A 12,893-nucleotide genomic window follows, 5' to 3' on the forward strand; every position below is an offset into this window, starting at 1 on the left:
CAATTATTATTTCTAGACTCTTTAAACAAACCGAAGCAACTGAATAGAACACTTGATGAAAAGTAGAAGTTCTGCATTGAGGCCGGGTTACGGCTATGGAAGTTTCGTGAGCTGTTCTTCATAGTTGTTCCGGAAAGATATTATATTATCATATCTTGCTGATCGGTGTAAACACGGGGTCAACTGTAAAAGATTATACCAGTTGCAGTGGTAGAAGTAGTGACGAAACAGAAGTAGCAGTTGTGACAAAGTGAAGATTATGTTGTCGATCATATTGAAGCGACGTGGACATCACTTCAATCAATGTGCTAGTAAAATATATGCACTTGTCTCTGTTCTAATAACATACAATATATTTGCAGATTAGCGATGTAATGATGAGGTGCCTAGTAGATGTCGTGCAAAGAATAATATAAATTCAAACAAATGATGTCCCAGGTGTGACAACTGACAACCGAGAGAGAAGAGTACTGGCTTATGTATAGACTTGTCCCAAGTGTGACAAGCAGTGGTTGCTAAGAATATTTGATTGAATATACTTTGGCCCAAGTGTGTCAAAGGTAGTTTATTTTAAACGTCCCAGGTGTGACGTGGTAGGATTTTGACCTGTGTCCCTAGTGTGACATACGGCAGATGGTAATTTTGATTATGTCCCAAGTGTGACATGCGGTGGATTGAAATTTTGATGATGTCCCAAGTGTGACATACGGCAGATGGAAATTTTGATTATGTCCCAAGTGTGACATACGGCAAGTGGAAATTTTTGACTTTGTCCCACGTGTGACAAACGAGAGTAGCGCGGTGATTAAAATAAAAACCCAAGAACGAGGAATCTAGAGTATGATTGGAACCAGCAAACGAACTGGAAAACGGCTGACAGAGCGGCTGGAAAATGACGAACAATAATAGTCTGGTAAAACCTTATTGGACAATTTCGGTGCCATGGCGGTGACAACCTATGATGTCTGAACAACAATTCGGACTTCTTGAAGAATAGCGACGATTGGTTGAACGTCATGGACAAAAAGGCTGAAGTTGGCATACGAGTACCTATAGTGGTCGAAGTTGATGTATCCTTTAAAGAAAAAGAGATTTAATAGATATTTTGATTAGGAACGATAATAATATCGCTTTCGAGTAATGTACATGTTCTTGTTTTGCCAGACCGTACTGATTCAATGTCAGCACAAGACCTAATAAAAAAAAAAAAAAAAATATTATGTATACATACATACTGACATCAGGAAAAATGAATATTATTATTTTAAACGCAAAGCAGAATGTTATTATATTTTTATTTTCATGTAGGTACCAAAATTTATTGCAGTTACAAAGTAATAATAAATTAAGTAACTTTGGAAATGCTTATCTCTAAACAGAGATTTCTTCCTGCTCCCACTCGAGGGTGTGAGTGAGCCGTATTTATTGCATTGTAGACAAACTTAAGCTTTTCATTCTGACTGAATCTCTAAAATAGTAAATGAGTACCTACCGTTATTAGAGGGTAGGTACATTTCCCTAGTCAACCCTCTGCGTCATGTAGATACTATGTTGGGAATGAAGAACAGAGTTTAAATCTTCTTTTCTTCTCGATGGTTCTTTGTACTGCGGCTTTATAACAGAGTTTAAATAATGATGTGACATTATATTATCAAGTAACGCTTACCCGTTATTAAAGCATATCAGGGTATACTAATGTATTTACTAAATAATTTCCTACATCTGTGCCACTAATTTGTCCCCATATTGACACGAGTCGCACGAGAACGAGGCGGCAACCCACGGCGTGGCACGGCACTGGATTGGAGGCGCCAACTTGGAGCAGCTTTCTGCGCTGTTTGTCCTTACTCATCATGTTCAAGTGCAATTGGCAGCCTTATCGCTTTGCGACGATCTATAAGGAAGGAGTGATGAACTAGACTTTGGCATCATTCGTCCCACGCGCTCAAAAAAAAAAAAAAAATTACAAAAGCGTAGACATTAATGCATTGCGTTGCTATAAATTTGGCTTAATTGTATGGTACATATCGTACGTTAAATCGATGTCGGATCTTCGGGTCGGATGCCTGACAAAATAGTAATATATTTATGTGCACTATCACTAAAGATACGCTTACACGGGCAAATGAAATTCCCCATTCCACATTGACTCAAATGTCTTGCTGAACAACAGTTTTGAAAATTACCCATGAAAGCGCGCCTTAAGATTTTTATAATGCTTATAAGTTATAACTATATTGTTACATAATATCTGTCCTAAGACTATTGTGATTTAGGATGTTGTGTACAGTTTTATTAATAATATTAGTCACTTCTATTATTTCAAAAGGTAACATTATCAGCACCTTGTTGATCTCAGTAATCCGATTGTGTGTACTAGTATTAAAAATTAGATCAGTGTCGTTCAAGCGATAGGATTATCAGCGTCATTTTGATTTTATTGTGACTCGTTTTGAGTTCAGTACTTAATATCAGTTAAATTCTAACTAAGCTTATTTTAATGTCGGCAACATAGTATCATTAATGTTCTGAATTTACCTGTTAATTTTAACGATAACCAACCAAGAAATAAGATTCAACAACCATGATTTCGATCCCTTAAATTAAAGGGTTGACCTTAATGAACGTATTATTATTCATGTAGCAGGGCATTATATAAGATTAGCATCCCTTTTCTTACTAGTGTAATAAGGATAGGATAGATAAACGTACTTTTACTCAAATCTGTCAAACCTCGTGATTTTGGACGCCAACCTTGAGCATAGTATATAAATTCGTAGAGTATGTACCAATCAAACTGAGTTGTTATTTTAAAATGTTTAAAAGTTAATTTTCCCTTTCTGCTATTCTCTTTGTTTTTTGTGTGGTTAGATTTATTTCTATATCGGTTTGAATTTGGAATGACTAATATTATTTAGGCGCTGATCATAAATTCACAATGTAACTTATTTCATATTCATATGAATTAGACTTAACCATGGTTATCTCAATTTCAAATCATTGTTACTGATGTTGTGTAGGTCTCATTGCCATTTGGTTTTGTGCATAACACAACGCAAATGCATAGCACAACTTTGATCTATTAGAGGACTTATTATATACTTAGTCGTACAGACAAAGAGTTTAGTTGTGGTTGATTAGATCTGACAATTCTTATAATTAATTAATTTAATGTAAAATGACATTCAGTACTTATTGAACATTCGAGATCAAAAGTGGTTGCTCTTGCTAGATTTTGACAATCTGTATTAAGGACAACCAGCTCTCTCCTTCGCATACATTAGGAATAATTTAATAGTGCGACCGCATGTTACTCAGGTTTAAACAATGATTAGAATTTAATAATTATATAATATATATTAATAATAATTTAATTAGAAAATTTATAAGTATTAGTCAAATTTTATAATTAATAAGTATTAATCAAAAACAAAAGTGAAGTGTGTAAATACGATTATGATATCAAGCTTTTATGTAAATAAATTTGAGCAAGTTGATCTCAATCGCCCAATTATTACTAGCATTGTATAAATTTCACGGGCATTTGTTGGGTGGATAGTACTAATAACACAGTTTGGCCTTGATCTGTTAGAGAAGTTATTATGATAATCATAGTATCGATAATTTAGGATTATGACTTTATTTTGCTTGTAATTTTGCGGGTATGGGGTCCATTACCCTCAGTTGGAAGGCCGAGCCCAGGAATGAGGACATCCCTGGAGACTAGCAGGAGGCCGACTGTTAGCAACCCTGAAATGCATGTCATCGGAGTGTCAAAAAACGACTGACAGATAGAGCGGGACGTCAGACGGGAAGAGGGGAGACGAGACTGAGCGAGTCGAATTTAACAAGGGTTTTGTCGGGAAGACGAATAATTATAATAATGAGCAGTAGTAATTAAGTACCTAGTTGTGTTAGTAGAGGCCTAATGTAAAGAGATTAGACTTAGTAAAGTTTACTATGGAGTATCTGCATTTCACTGAACTTACCTAAGCCCTAACCGATTATTATCGAAAGACGAGAGATGGCCAATGGAGGGAATAGAGAAGACGTTCCTTTCTAACAATAGGTTACTTTTTATCCCGGAAAATTAATGAGTTCCACGGGATTTTTAATAACCTATATACACGGGAATGAAGTCGCGGGCATCAACTAGTATTTAGTATATTGGTTACATTGTTATATTATAATGCGTCTGATTAAAAGTATTAAATGGACTAAAAACATTACGCTAACATTTAGAAAATACTAAATGCACATAAGTAAAACCATAAACATAATTTCAATACGAGTAGGTTATATTTGTTTACTTACCGATATCATCGATTTCGGTTATCGAAATATTCCGCTCAAATAACAATCACTGCTTTTTAAACAAAGATAAATAAATGTTCCATGGTGGTGAGAAGTTCAGTTGAGAAGTTCAACTATTCAGTGTGAAAAATAACACAATACACCATAAATGAATTCATACTAGGATCTATTAATCCGCGTGCTCAAGTTCTATTTGACAATAATTTATAAAATAGGTAGGGTAGATTTAAAAAATGGGACATCAACTTGATATTGCCATTCTGTAATCTATAGGTATACCTACACCGCATAATTTATCGTTTTGTGGGTTCGAAACATTTCAGTGATGAATAGACCTTAACTGTCTTGTTTTAAAGCTTAAATTCGTCCACATATCTACAGCCAGCACTGCAAGTGAAAACTGCTAATTAAAGTCGTGAATTTTAGACGTTATCTCAAGGTGGTTTAAGGCCATTTTACTCTGACATAATTGTGCTTCGACGATCGGATTCTATCAGCGTGGGTAAGCGGCAATACTACCTAGTGCCTGCTGTGAGGAAATCAGCGAAATATGTAATTTGTAATTATTGCAAGTAGGTATGGTGAAAAGAGACCGACAATTCATTAAAGAGAGATAGGTGTAAAATAATAAGTAAACGAGTTATGCACACACATAATGCTTCGTTGTGTTGCCTGCTTACCGATTTGTTTTGCTTTTTGTACCTACCTACTTGTATCTACCGAAGACCCTACGTTATCAATTATTACCTAGTTCCTATTTCAGGTTTAACGTGGTGATTGAAAGTTGAAATAAATTATTCTTATCTCGTACTTATTACGCTTATTTTTGGGATAAAAAGTACTTACCTAGTCTATGTCGCTCTCCAGGTCCTCAACTATATCCTTGCTAAAAATTACGTCGATACGTAGCTCTGTTGCGGCGTGACTTCTCCAGGATATAAGCTAACTCTGTACCAAATATCAGAATCGGTTAAACTGTTGGGCCGTGAAAAGGTAGCAGAGTTTAGCAGAACGACAGTCAGACACACTTTCGCATTTATAACATTAATATGGATAGTATGGATTACTCAAACTTTCCGCTTGCAGATAAGAAAAGTACAAATCAATACAACTTGCCACTCCTGGCCACCCAAGTGTCGTCCACGGGCGTCACCAGCATCGTGGGCGTCGCCGGCGTGCCCAAGCCGGTCACCAAGCAGACCGTTATACTCACCTACCAGCCACAGCAGTATCCGCACCAAGTAAGCCCTTTTAGCCATTATACAAGGAACCAAACGCTTAATTTGCTATTATCCGCTAAACTAGACAAACCAAATGCCTTATTGCAATAAAATAAAATTGAGAGTGAATAGGCAATTTCTAGGCAAGCGCGCTCCATCTTAGGCTGCATCATCACTTGCTAGCAGGTCTAATTGCAGCCAAGCGCTAGTTTGTCAATTTTAAAAAAGGCCTAATTACCTACACATCAAAAATTTTGGAACCGGCAGGATTCGCGCCTGCGTCTCCGGGTATTGCGCCCGGTGCCCCTTTGACTACTATGCCACGGTTCACTTTATTCAGTAGGTACTAGCGACTGTAGTAGTAAGAGCGGCCAAATCAGCTGCTCTTTGGTGTTGAGTGCATTAGGAGCATCCTTGACAAAGGAAAGAAATATAAAAATAAACCTATCTTCAGTGTCCTAAAACTTAACTTTAGATAGAATAAAAATTTATTTTGCTCTCCGCGCCTGTTTAAGTGAACGGACCATAATGAACTGCAATACCCTAATCAATTTCTACATTCGACTGTGAAATGCTAAATAGCTTCAAAGTCTTTACAACTTTGTTGGTAGGGTAGGACCTAGCTACGACAAAACCCTCCATCCCACCAGGCCAGACCTGGGTTTTAAAAATTATAATTTACCAAATTAACCTAGCCGGGAACCAAACTCAAGCTATCTAAATAGCGATCACAGTGGTCATTTCTCATCAAGTTACCTATTTAACTTACAGGACTTAAGGAAGCCGCCAAGGGCGGGAGATCAGTCTGGTTCTAGAGCTACCTCAACTCCTCGTCAAGTTCTAGACCCTCAGAAGCCTCCTGGAAAGTACACCTTCCAAACCAACCAGCTGCCCCGACCTCAATATCCCTCTGTGAAGAATATTGATTCTAAAAGTGCAAAACAAGTAAGTATATTTACTACTTTGCGTTTTTATTTCCTAAGGAAATTACCTATAGGTAAGTAGTCTGGCATTCTTTTGTTAGAAAAATTTAAAAAGCGGCCAACCCCAAAAACCAGATTTAAGTTATCTCAAAAAAGCGTGGGATTTTTGAAAAACTGATGTTTCTAAAACAGACGACAACCAAATTAAAACCAAACTAAAAAAACCTTGGTCCTAAGATGCCTAGCATACTTTTTAAAAACATCGGTTTTTCTAACTTCTTACGTTTTTAACCCCGCGAGCCAAAAAGAGGGGTGCTATAAGTTTGACGTGTGTATCTGTGTATCTGTCTGTGGCATCGTAGCTTCTAAACGAATGAACCGATTTTAATTTAGTTTTATTTGTTTGAAAGGTGGCGAGAGTGTTCTTAGCTATAATCGAAGAAAATCGGTTCAGCCTTTAAAAAATTATCCGCTCTTTTCTAGTTTTCTTGTAGAGTTTTTGTGTCAGGGGTTTTAAATTTTGAGTTATTTGAAAAAACACTCAAAAACAAAAACTACTTTTTGAGACTCTATAGCCACTTTTTATTACTTTGAGCCATTTTTTAACAAAAAGAGCGGCTTTTGGCCACGACTTCAGCCAAAAGCTGTAATGCAAAGTAAACTTGCAGTTCCCTACTTGGCACGAAAGCAATAATTTATTCGTAGGTAGGTACTTTCCCAACGAACTTTACAAAGGTGCCAATTCTAACACTGTTCTGAAATCAGGTGACGGTCGGGCGGCGCTCTAAGTACAATAAAAAAATCTAAATCTGAGTTTAGGAAGATTGCAGTTCAATAATTCATTCAAATACATATCTACTTCCTAACCAGTATCAATTGTAACACAAGATAGCTATAAGTATTAGGAAACGTATTAGATAATAAAGGCTTTTATATACTTCCTAACCAAAAACTAATAACACGAAACCTAATAGTCCTACAAGTGTAAATTAAAAATTTATAACACCCCCGACAAGTGAAGGTTACAGCAACTAGAAAAGAGCTGATAACTTTCAAACGGCTGAACCGATTTTTTGCATTATAACTAACGACACTCTCGATCAAGCCACCTTTCAAACAAAAAAAAACTAAGTTAAAATCGGTTCACTAGTTTAGGAGCTACGATGCCACAGACAGATACACAGATACACACGTCAAACTTATAACACCCCTCTTTTTGGGTCGGGGGTTAAAAATATTGCTGTTAGTGTCGAAAGAATGTATTACTTTCCTGAGACAACATTTAAGTAGGCTTACTCTACGATTAATTTACTTTCATTGACCACTACCTAATGAACTCATCAAGAATTCTCTTTTACTCCACATGCATGTCTGACAAGCGATTTTATACTCTAAAAAGCTATACAAAAAGATATATTTTGCTATGAAGTCTGAAGTGGGTCATCCTTCGCCTATTTCAGGGCTGTTGGTTTTGAAACCGAGTGCCGTTGGCTTAAAATATCACGCACTGCAGTGTGCATTCACGAGTAACACACGAGATAATACACTCGAGATTTTATTTTGTACATTCATTTTTAACCCCCGACCCAAAAAGAGGGGTGTTATAAGTTTGACGTGTGTATCTGTGTATCTGTCTGTGGCATCGTAGCTCCTAAACTACTGAACCGATTTTAGTTTAGTTTTTTTTTTGTTTGAAAGGTGGCTTGATCGAGAGTGTTCTTAGCTATAATCCAAGAAAATCGGTTCAGCCGTTTGAAAGTTATGAGCTCTTTTCTAGTTACTGTAACCTTTACTTGGCGGAGGTGATATAAATGTTTAATTTACACTTGTTCAATTCTGTTCATGTTTTTGTTCATTCATTTACATGAATGTTGAAACATTCCATTAGCCGTTAAATCTAGTTTTAATGGTGCCAATTTCATAAATGATTTTTATTTTCACGGAGGTATTAGATAGATACTTACGTTAAAATCATGGATGGTTATAAATATTTTCATAGAAGATGCAGAATTAAATAAAATGCAATTTATTCGCAAAATCTAGGTATTTTTAGGGTTATAACGTACCAAGTAATTTAATTTCACTTTTTAATTAATACAGAAAACAAATTATACTAGACACAGGGTATGTTTTTAATTTAATAAAAAAATACTTCCCAAATCATTAAAAAAGCAAGACGGAAAAATTATAACATTTACATAATTATATGAATAAAACTAAAAAGAGATTGTTAGCGTACTTATATTGCGTAAATATTCCTCGTTATTTAGCAACTTAATTACTACGTTGTAGTAATTAATTGTCCGTATATTTCAAGTTACTTTAGAATAAGGTAGAGTTCGTTTTAATCAGCACGTCTTATAAGTAATTTTTTTTAAATCTGTAATCTAAACTCTGTTGGTTATACTATTTCGTATATAAATTACTTGTTAGACTTAGAACATTATTTATAAAATTCTAAAGCATAAAACATAGATCGGGGTTACTATTGGAGTGATGTCAAAGTGAGTGGTTCGAAATATCTTCAGATAAATCCCGCGATATTGTTCTCGTATCTTTTGCTATCTCTACGTTACGGGACATTTCGCTAACGTGTATTGACGTTGAGAAGTCTCCTCGTGTTTTGAAACATGTTTTTGGAATAGTTAAAATGGTTAATAACTTAATATCCATTTTTAATAAATAATAACTTTTACATAATGACGTTTAAATTAGAGTGAAAGTGATACGTGTAATGAGTGTTTTTTTGTAATTTTCAGGTAGTCAATAACACAAGGAAGGCCGGTGCTGTCGATGGATGGAGAGAAGGTACGACTTTATAATGTTTAGATTATTAAGTTAGGCAAAATCTCTTCGTAAAAGAATTTATTGAACAGTAAACAATTCAGCGTGACATCAGATTAAATCGGAATATTTCAGCAAAAGTATTGTTAAAGCGATCCACAATTTATAAGCTTTCGCATAAGTAGGTAGGTATCACACGATTACTGGAGTGGAGTTTCTTTTGAAATTGTTTAAATGTTTTTGATAAAAATGAAAACAACCGCAATTTTGCTACAGCAATTTTCCTCCTTCGATAACTTGCTCAATTGGTTCCTTCCTTATGACTAACCCCTTTAAAGAAATGCAGCAAATTACAGGCCATTAGGTTGTTATCTGTAACCCTAATTGTTGCGAATAGCAGTTTTCACTTTCCAGTTTCCGTCAAAGATTTTTCTGGACTATCTCATCATGTGATTCTTTTTGCGACACATGGGTTAGATAAGTTCTGAAAGAATGATCGTTGTTGTCGTCCCCAATCAAGAGACGCCCACTGCTGGACATGCTTCTCTTGTAGGGATTCCACAGGCTTTGCGCCAACTAGCCATAGTCTGCTACCAGTTATTAATCATCAGATATTTTTACTAGGAGCAGGTTCAGCAGTGTCATCGGACTCAGGGGTGTGGACAGGTGGTGAGGGCGGGGAGCTGTCTCCACGCTCACGGCGCCGGCCCCGCAACCTGGAGATGGTGATGCGTGGCTCACACAGCTTCCACCTGCGAGAACTGCAAGTTGCCGATTTGGATATTATGGGTGAGCTCCTTAACACTATGTGCTTGATAAGAACAGATTCAACAGTGTCGTCTGACTCATGGTCTCAAGGGTCTGGTGATCTTTGGTCTGGACAGAAGCGAGGGGGAGGGCTAACCCGTAATTTGGGGATGGTGATGCGTAGATCACATTAATTTACATAGCTTCTACCGGCGAGAGGTACAAGTGATGACTTGGATAATGGGCCCCTTCTTCCTAGCGTATCTTCCCAGCGTATCCTCACCTCACTAAACTTAACAATCATTAGACCAATTAAAGCTTTCGAGACTGCTGTAAATAAAGATTTTACTTATGTACTTGTCAAAACATTGGCGTAAGTTTCTAATCTAGACTGACCTTCTTCGTTGCTAGTTTCACTAAAATCACGACATGATCAAAAAATTACTGTTTTAAAGTTGAAATTCAAGATCTCGCATGGTGGAGACAATATTGGCACCTATAACAACTCGCCACTTAAATGCAACTCAGATTGTGTAGACCACATCAGTCAAATAGTACGTTACAAAAAATTATGTTATTGTTTCAGATGAGGCGGTAGTAACCGGCCACGCGGTGATACCTTTACCGAAGTTGCCCAGTTCATTCAATGACGAATCGTCGCCGGAGTCTGAACCTATACCCACGTACATGCCACCGTCGCCCATCGTTCCTAAGCCCACACCCATACCAGAACCCAGCCAAAGACAAAACTCACCTATGTCCACTTTAGAACGCTATAGAAATAGAACTAGGCCCAGTAGGATTCAAACTAATCTTGAGTACAAAGATGAAGAGAAGTTCGTATTGGATAGAGCACAACCCGAAATACTTAATAAGCAGGTAAATAAATGTCAAGCTAGCATTAAGTTAGCGAATATAATAAAATTGCACTCCGGTCATTTCACGAATAAGTACTAGGGGTATTCACGAAATAACCGATTCCACTCGTTTGTGTAACATCTTGACGACAATTGATACTCTCCGTTTATGCACGATTCAGACGAAAATAGTTTTGGCGCGATTAAAACCGACAAAATATAAGTCGTTGAAATTTTCTGATCAAAATACTCTTTCTGGTCGAAATATAAATCGATTGTCAGCAACCTCGGGTGAATAGGAAGCTTTTCACGACTTTTTCGAGTGCAGCAAGGAAACAGCATAGTATTAAGCTTTACATACCTACAGATGGAAATATCTTTACTCGATTTTGTTCAGAAAATCGAATTCTCAATGACTAATGATATTAAAATTAACTAATAGTATAACAAAAAGAGCGCAGAGAAATTAATGGGCAAATAGATTACTGGAATGGAAATAGATTGAATTATTACTGCGGTAGTTCTAGTGTAAAACGCTATAAACGCAATGGTAGAAAATAAACAGGAAAAGAGGTTATAAAAGAATCAATTTCTTTCAGAAATCATTTATCAAATCGTCAAGCGGTGTAGCATCGCCAGCCACCGTGGACTCTAGTAAGGAATCCAGTCCGTCTTGCAAAAGTGAAGCTAGCAACTTTGGCAACAGCAGCGCTTGGCAAAGCCACGCAGCTGGCGAAGCAATGGCTACGAGGTAAATTCAAACTCTTCTGTTATAAAATTGTAAGTTTGTCTGTGTAGCCATTTGTGTAAGTATCACATAAAGACCGTTTCGTTGAGACAAAACTTTCGCCTTCGAAATCCTCTCTATTAATACTATAATTGTCTGCCTGTTTGTCTATCTGCGCGTCACGTAAAATTCACTGGACCTATTAGTAAAATTTACCCAGCTGAGCTTTGATATGGGTTTCTTCTGAGACCAGAGCGCGTTTGGAACCCTTGTTACTTTAGCTTATGATTTTCGTACCTAATAAATGATCTTCAATCTTACAAATTCAACGATTGACAATCAATCCAAAAGTGTTCAGTGGTACTTATTCTGAATGAAATATGACTAATTAGACTTTAATACTACACCAACTTTTACCAAAATTGGTCCACTTGATAAATACTACCTAATCGAAACCTCTATAATATAATATTCTCTACAATTATATAATAAATATGACAAATATAATTTTGAGAGAAAGAAATATAATTTTGAGAAATTTAAAGAGAATATTTTTCTTACGTAAGTATAAGAAAAATATTCTCTAAGCTTGAGAAAATTTAGTATGCATGTATGGTTTTACGACATTAAAAGTAGAATAGGTTCTTTAAAGCCGTCACAGAAATTACCATAATATAGATCGACTTTCCCCTACAATTAATTAAATGTATTCTCTTTACATCACCACAGATCCCAAGACGACGTATCAATCGCGCTTAGTGTGTCAAGTTGCGAAGACGACAAATCTAAACTACTAGAAGCAAAGGAAGTGGAAGTAGAAGTTAAAAGGATTGAACCAGAAGTCCCAACAAAGACCATAGTCATTGCCGATGAACCGCCCGTGCCGCATCCTTTATTGATGAAATCGCTTACTTTGAGCCAACATGACGCTCTTCGAGGAACTATGATGGGTAACTTGGTTTCTTTTATCCTTGTAATTAACTTCATAGTGCAATTCTTCCTTTCTTGGAATCTTTTACAGAATGTGATTCTGTCAGGATTTTTTCTAAAGTTTCTCGCTGGTTATTCTCGGTAGGAAAGGCATTCGGAACCAGTGGTAGATGCATTTGTCGATTCAAAAGTATTTGTAAAAGTCTAATTGAATATAAAATATATTTATTTTATTGTAAGAAATAAAAAGTTTTTTCTGGCGTGGTTTTTATCTTCGAATATGCAACTAGCTTTTAATTTTCAAAGGAAGTATAGCCCGAAAGTTTTATCGTGATTTTTTAACTACACAATTACAAAGTTTTCTAAATTCAGTAGTCTGTAGGTTTTGCAA

At 36.3% G+C, this 12,893-nt stretch overlaps 1 protein-coding gene across 9 annotated transcripts in view; it reads left to right on the forward strand.

Moving 5' to 3' along the window:
• LOC123867430 overlaps window positions 1-12,893 on the forward strand; it is a 159,486-nt gene that overhangs the window by 102,420 nt on the left and 44,173 nt on the right. For all 9 annotated transcript variants that reach the window (XM_045909443.1, XM_045909447.1, XM_045909444.1 and 6 more), the window contains exons 5-11: window positions 5,401-5,555; window positions 6,306-6,479; window positions 9,217-9,265; window positions 9,866-10,030; window positions 10,575-10,867; window positions 11,445-11,596; window positions 12,302-12,522. In XM_045909443.1, coding sequence (XP_045765399.1) covers window positions 5,401-5,555; window positions 6,306-6,479; window positions 9,217-9,265; window positions 9,866-10,030; window positions 10,575-10,867; window positions 11,445-11,596; window positions 12,302-12,522 — 1,209 coding nt within the window. The remainder of the gene's footprint in view (window positions 1-5,400; window positions 5,556-6,305; window positions 6,480-9,216; window positions 9,266-9,865; window positions 10,031-10,574; window positions 10,868-11,444; window positions 11,597-12,301; window positions 12,523-12,893) is intronic.

Source organism: Maniola jurtina, chromosome 8 (assembly GCF_905333055.1).
Source record: "Maniola jurtina chromosome 8, ilManJurt1.1, whole genome shotgun sequence".
Lineage (NCBI taxonomy): Eukaryota > Metazoa > Arthropoda > Insecta > Lepidoptera > Nymphalidae > Maniola > Maniola jurtina.